This window comes from Colobus angolensis, unplaced genomic scaffold (genome assembly GCF_000951035.1).
Source record: "Colobus angolensis palliatus isolate OR3802 unplaced genomic scaffold, Cang.pa_1.0 Scaffold109, whole genome shotgun sequence".
Classification (NCBI taxonomy): domain Eukaryota; kingdom Metazoa; phylum Chordata; class Mammalia; order Primates; family Cercopithecidae; genus Colobus; species Colobus angolensis.
The window spans coordinates 1817934-1825475 of record NW_012111919.1 but is presented as its reverse complement, the minus strand read 5'-3'; the positions used below and the strand labels follow the sequence as shown (position 1 = coordinate 1825475).

Sequence of the window (7542 nt, the reverse complement as noted above, 5' to 3'; positions counted from 1 at the left end):
CTCAGCCTCCCAAAGTGCTGGGATTACAGGCTTGAGCCACCGTGCCCGGCCCATTTATTTTTTATTATTTAATTTTTTTTTGAGACGGGGTCTTGCTCTATTGCCCAAGCTGGAGTGCAGTGGCACGATCTCGGCTCACTGTAACCTCCACGCCCTGGGTTCAAATGATTCTCTCATCTCATCCTCCAAAGTAGATGGGATTACAGGAGGTCTCTGAACTCCTGACCTCAGGTGATCCGCCTGCCTTAGCCTCCCAAAGTGCTAGGATTACAGGCGTGAGTCACTGCACCCAACAAAGTTAAGTATAGTATAATATTAAAAAATCCAGGCCAGGTGTGGTGGCTGTACACCTGTAATCCCAGCACTTTGGGAGGTTGAGGCAGGTGAATCATTTGAGGTCAGGAGTTCAAGACTAGCCTGACCAACATGGTGAAACCCCCATTTCTACTAAAAACACAAAAATTAGCCAGGCAGGGTGATGAGCACCTGTAAGTAATCCCAGCTACTGGGGAGGCTGAGGCGGAGGTTGCAGTGGGCAACAAGGGACATTGCCTCAAAAAAACAAAAAAAGAAAATTAAGAAAAAGAAAATCTAGCTGTGTAATTCTGTGTTAGTAGATTAAAAGAGAAAAATCTATGTGATCATCTCGATAAATCCCAAAGAAAACAAACCCGAGAAATTAAACACCTATTCATGATTTAAAAACACACACACAAACGAAAGATTCCGAGCAAACTACGAACAAATTAGACACTTCAAAAATGTGATAAAAAGAGTCTCTACCGGCCAGGTGCGGAGGCATATGCCTGTAATCCCAGGACCTTGGGAGGCCAAGGTTGGTAGATCACAAGGTCAAGAGATCGAGACCATCCTGGCCAACATGATGAAACCTTGTCTCTACTAAAAACACAAAAATTAGCTGGGCGTGGTGGCAGGTGCCTGTAGTCCCAGCTACTTGGGAGGCTGAGGCAGGAGAATCGCTTGAACCCGGGAAGCGGAGGTTGCAGTGAGCCAAGATCATGCCACTGTACTCCAGCCTGGCAACAGAGCAAGACTCCATCGCAAAAAAAAAAAGAGTATCTACCAAAAACTTATAACATGTGTTACAAAGAGGTGCATAAATTACTAAAACCACATTGGGCTACTGCATGAAAGTTCCACTGACAAGGGCCCAATGTAAAAAATTTTCAAAAAATATCCAATGACTGCTGAGGTGTGCGTTTTTAATATAGGAAATTCTACTTGATAAACACAGACTAGCAATGCTTACCTGCTTTAGTGCCTTCTTGCTGTGCTTCTGTGATGGAGAAATGACTTTACCTGCTGGAATGGTGGGTGATGGGCAGCCTGACTGTGGGGAGGACGACGATACTAGGGGAAAAAAGTGATAATAAAAGATTTTTGTTAACAGAGATATAAAGCACCATTTCTTCCCCAATCATATGCTGCTACCTGGAGTAAGATCTGTGACCAAACACTTTTGGGAACGATGTACTTTTTGGAGTTTTACTGCAAACAGCCTCCCTTTTCAGTTTTTTTCCTCAGAAAGTTCTAGTGAAAGTTCTATGTAGTTTTCCATGTTCCGAATCATTTATTAGCACTGAATTCTGTTGTGAAAATATCACAGAATCATTCCACTGCTTATTTGCATGTGTTTTTCATCTGGGAATATTAGGAATAGTACTAGTATGTAAATTCTAAAAAATGCACTGGTGACACATAAAAATTTTGGGGTATATATGTAGTAGTGGACTTGTGTTTTATGTTTTACATCTCTTCAGTTTTAGGTGACACTGCCAGTTTTTCAAAACGCTTGTACAAAATTTTGAAGCCACCAGCAGTGTATGAGTTTTCTACATCCTTGCCAACACTTGGTATTTTCTGTCATTTTCATTTCAATTGCCTGGTTGCTGTGTTTATATCAGGCTTTCCTCAGATTGCTAAGAAAGTTGAACACTTAAAAAAAAAAAAAAAAAAAGAAAAGAAAGTTGAACAGTTGTTAACACTTTTTTAGTCACTGAATAATCTCTATTTTGAAGACTGTTATTTTGCCTATCTTCCCGTGGTTTTATTAATAGCTATCTTTTTCTTGTTGACTTGTGGTAGTTCTTTATATATGCTAGATAGACGTCCTGTTTTAGTCTTCTGATATGGTTTGGCTCTGTGTCCTCACCCAAATCTCATCTTTTTTTTTGCTTTTTGAGACGGAGTTTTGCTCTTGTCACCCAGACTGGAGTGCAATGGCACGATCTCAGCTCACTGCAACCTCTGCTTGCCAGGTTCAAGCGATTCTCCTGCCTCAGCCTCCCGAGTAGCTGGGATTACAGGTACTCCACCATGCCCAGCTAATTTTTGTATTTTCAGTAGAGACGGGGTTTCACCATGTTGGCCAGGCTGGTCTCAAACTCCTGACCTCAGGTGATCCACCCACCTCAGCCTCCCAAAGTGCTGGAATTACAGGCACGAGCCACTTCGCTGGGCCCCAAATCTTATCTTGAATTGTAGCCCCCACGTGTCAGCAGAGGGACCTGTAATCCCCCACGTGTTGAAGTAGGAAGGTGACTGGATCATGGGGGCAGCTTCCCCCACGTTGTTCAAATGAGATCTGACGGTTTTTTAAAGGCAGTTTTCCCTGCTCTTTCTCACTTCTCTCTCCTGCCACCATGTGAAGTTCGCTGCTTCCCCTTCACCTTCTGCCATGATTGTTAAGTTTCCTTAGGCCTCCCCAGCCATGTGGAACTGTGAGTCAATTAAACCTTTTTCCTTTATAAATTACCCAGTCTCAGGTATTTATAGCAGTGTGAAAACAAACTAATACACCCTCTCTCAGTCTCTTTCTCCTCTTTTTGAGAAATACTTAAAATATATTTAAATAATCTCATTTGTTATTTCCCCAGTATATTAAATATCTTTTGTTTTATTTAAGGAATCATTCTCTATCTTAAGACCACAAAGATGTTATTTTCTGTTTTCTTTTAAAAGCATCAGGATTTAGGTTTAAACTTTGGTTTTGCAATCCATTCAGAATCAATTTGTTGTGTGACTAGTGACTGAATTTTCCCTGGTAAGCTAACAAAATTAAATTTATTCTGAAAATGTTTGGGGAAAAAACATAAAATTCAATGGCTTTCAGTATATTCACTAAGTTGTACAATGATCAACCCTCAAAAAACACCATACATGTTAACTGTTATTCATCTTTTACCCCATCTATGTCCGTAGTCCTAGGTAACCAGTAATCTACTTTCTGTCTTTATAAATTTGCCGCTTAGGGATATTTCATATAATGAAATCATATATTAGTGCTCGTTTATGAATGACTTTTTCAACAACGTGCTTACTTTTGAAGGCGCATCCATGTTTCAATGTGTATGGATACTTTATTCTTTATCGTAGAATAATATTCCATTGCATGCCTATGTCACATTTTGTCTATTCTATGTCACATTTTGTCTATTCATCAGCTGATGAACATCTGGATTGTTTCTACCTTTTGGCTATTATGAACAATGTTACGAAGAACATTTGTGTGCAGATGTTTTAAGTATGTGCTTTTAGTCTCTTGGGTTCATTCCTAGGAGTGGAATTGCTGGGTCTTACAATAACTCTCTGTTTAACTTGAGGAACTGCCAAGCTGTTTTTCAAAATGGATGTACTATTTTTACAATTCCACCAGGAATGTGTGAGGCCACTTTCTCTATATCCTTGCCAGTGCTTATTATTGTCTGTCTTTTTCACTTGGCCAATGTTTTTAAAGAAACAAAAGTAAAAGTTAAAACTATTAATATTTTCTTAATAACGTCTTGCAGAAATCTCAAGACTATATATTTCTTCGCCTACCCCAAATACTGCCTGATTACAAACAGAAAATAAAAAGCCAAAATAACTCCACTAGAAAATATAAGAATTCTACTTTGCAGTCCAGAAAAGTGACAATAAAGCTATCAGCAATTACCAGGACAAACTGCTTAGGATGTTTACCCTTAAGCCAAACACCTTTTTTTAACAAATTAAACCACAGCATTTAACTAAGCCAACCAAAACAAATCATGAAAATTACAGGACCCACCAGTATAAACAATTCCCAGAGTTGACTTAATGCTAAGTACTGGTCTATGAAACTTAAACAGTACTCTAACTTTTTTTATTATTTTATGTTATTTTTGAGACAGGGGCTCACTCTTGCCCAGGCTGGAGTGCAGGGACATGATCGCAGCCCACTGCAGCCTTGACCTCGCGGGCTCAAGCAGTCTCCTACCTTCACCTCCTGAGTAGCTGGGACCACAGGTATGTGTTATCACATCCAGGTAATTTTTTTTTAAAGTCTTTTTTTTTTAAGAGATGGGGTCTTGCTATGTTGTCCAAGCTTATTCTAACTTTTAAAATATTAAAGATTTAGTATTACAATCAGCAAATAAGACTTAAACACAGGTCTGGCACAGCGGCTCACACCTATAATCCCAGCATTTTGCATGGCGGAGGTGGGAGGATCACTTGAGGCCAGGAGTTCAATATCAGCCTAGGCAACCTAGTGAGACCCTGTCTCTAGAAAAAAAAAATTTTTTAATTAGCTGGGCATGGTGGCATAAACTTGTATTCCCAGCTACTTGGGAGGTTGCAATCCAGCCTAGGGGGTGACAGTATGAGACCCTATCATTTTTAAAAATAAAAAAACAAAAAAAAAAACACGTAAAGATTTAAACTTATCTCTGTTGAGAAACTTATCTCTTATAATTCCTTTTAGTGACTATGCTGTCTTCAAAGACATATAATTTTATTATTATTAACAGCAGACAAGTATCTTCTATGTGCTTAACACTGTACTAGGTTCATTTTAACAGGAGTTCATTGAACTCTCATAATTACTCTCTCTCTTAGGGTAGTTTTCTTTCTACCCCTACCTAAACTCCTCAAATTATACTTCTAGAAATAACTAAGTAAGACAGTTTGATTGGCATCCTTATGATATTTTTCTATGCAAATAAAAATACAAAAAGTTTCAAGGCTATATATTTATATACAAAAATAAATTTCAAAGATACATATTCATCTGCATATTACGATGGTATTATCTAAGTTTTACATATCAAGAAATTCAACTAGTTTGCCAAAAGATATATAGCCAGTAAGGAGCAGAGCCAAGATTTGAACTTCATTTTCAGAGTAATGAATAGGTAACCCATAGCTGGCTGATAATGGTGGCCACCAAAAAAATATGTCTACATTCTAAGCCCCAGAATCTGTGAATGCTACTTTATTTGGGAAAAGAGCCCTGGCAGGTGTAACTGAGTTAAGGATCTTCAGACAAGAAGATCATCCTGGATTATCCAAATGGATCCTAAAGCCAATGACAAGTCTCTTCATAAGAGATGCATAAGGGAAGACATAGGCAGAGACTGGAGTAATGTGCTCATAAGGCAAGGAAGTCAGCAAGAAAAAGTCTAGAGAAAGCAAGGAGCAGATTCTCCCGCAAAGTCTCTGTAGGGAATGCAGACATGCCAACACCTTGCTTTCAGATTTCTGGCATTCAGAACTGTGAGAATAAATTTGTTTGCTTAAGCTGCCCACTTTGTGATAACCTGCAACTTCAGAAAACTCATACAATACCTAAAATCAACAAGTTCTCATAGATGTTTATATATGTGAAATATTTAAATCAAATGCAATTATCAAAGATAGGATACTATACACCAAACTACATGTAGTGTTTTAAAAATATATATTTAGCACCCACATTGTCCCATTTTGACCTAGTGGGAGCTCCTTCAAGTTGTAAACTGTCTTGGGGATATGGCTCCACCCATATTTGACAGCTTTTTTACTACCTGTCACAGAAAGTTGTCCCAGGCAAATCTTGCATAACTTTTGGCCCAGACCTGGATCAACTACTTCTCCAACAAGCTCTGACATCTTTAAATTGGAAATGGTATGAAAAGACTATGGTGTGCACACCACACTAGGAGTGCTCACTGTCAACAGGTTACCACTAGTTCTAGAACTTTTCAGTGGCCAGAACAAGAAGTCATCGTTTAGAAAGAGAAAATGAAATTCATGCTTGTATACCAAATTTGAATTGAAGATTACAGAGCTGTCACTTAACTTTTCTGATTTTTTTTTTTTGAGATGGAGTCTCCTTCTACCGCTCAGGCTGGAACGCAGTGGTGTGATCTCGGCTCACTGCAACCTCTGCCTCCTGGGTTCAAGCAATTCTCCTGTCTCAGCCTCTCAAGTAGCTGGAATTACAGGCGCCTGCCACCATACCCGGCTAATTTTTTTGTATTTTTAGTAGAGACAGGGTTTCGCCATGTTGACCCGGCTGGTCTTGAACTCCAGACCTCAAGTAATCCACCCGCTTCAGCCTCCCAAAGTGCTGGTATTACAGGCATGAGCCACCATGCCCAGGCTGATTTTGTATTTTTATCCTGTTTCTTCCCGCCTAACAATCCTGGTTCCTAATATTACTACAATTATTAATTTGCTTAGTATTATAGATATAGTTTCAAAGAAACCATACAATATAATTATTGAAATTAAGACTACTGAATGAAGTTTAAGATTTGTCTCCTTCAACACCTGTGAAAAGGGGGGAAAAAAGGTTTATGTCTTGTCTCCCATACCTAAGCTACATCCCACAATAACTTATCTATGTCATTACACCACAAATTTGATATACTTATTTGCTTTATTTCTTATTTCTAGGAAGTACATTAAAAATTTTAAATTATGTAACGTTACAAATCGTATTACTTTCATACAAGTCTAGCTCTCTTCCTTAACTATACTACTCTACAGAAAATCATTTTAATAGGTTTTTGTTTGTCCTTTCATTTTTATTCGTATTTTTCATTTTGTTAAAATACAGTATACATGTTTTAATACTTTTGTTTTTCCTTTTTAAGACAGTTTCGTTCTTGTTGCCCAGGCTGGAGTGCAATGGCACAATCTTGGCTCGCTGCAATCTCTGCCTCCCAGGTTCAAGCAATTCTCGGGCCTCAGCCTCCTAAGTAGCTAGTATTACAAGTGCCCACCACCACGCCCAGCTAATTTTTGTATTTTTAGTAGAGACAGGGTTTCACCATGTTGGCCAGGCTGATCTGGAACTCCTGATCTCAGGTGAGCTGCCCGAATCAGCCTCCCAAACTGCTGGGATTACAGGCGTGTGCCAAAATGCCTGGCCCGTTTTAATAATTTTACTTATTTCTTTAAACAAAAGATCATATACCACTAACTGTCCAGTACTTCGATTTTTTTTTTTTTTAAAAGACAGGGTCTTACTCTGTTGCCCAGGATGGAGCCACTTTGATTTGAGTGAAAAAACTCAGTGTATCCTGGAGGATATCCTAGAACAGAACATGGAACTTTTCTCTGCATTCCTTTTAATAGTTGCATAGAATTCCACTGTGTATATCAACCGTGATTTCTTCTTTTTTGAGACGGAGCCTTGTTCTGTCGCCCAGGCTGGAGTGCAGTGGCCAGATCTCAGCTCACTGCAAGCTCCGCCTCCTGGGTTCACACCATTCTCCTGCCTCAGCCTCCTGAGTA

The 7542-nt window shown here is 39.1% G+C and overlaps 1 protein-coding gene across 2 annotated transcripts in view; it reads right to left on the bottom strand.

Moving 5' to 3' along the window:
• Positions 1-7542, bottom strand: part of ASXL2 (additional sex combs like transcriptional regulator 2) — a 159315-nt gene that overhangs the window by 33885 nt on the left and 117888 nt on the right. For both annotated transcript variants that reach the window (XM_011950426.1, XM_011950434.1), the window contains exon 6: positions 1271-1371. In XM_011950426.1, the coding sequence (XP_011805816.1) occupies positions 1271-1371 (101 nt within the window). The remainder of the gene's footprint in view (positions 1-1270; positions 1372-7542) is intronic.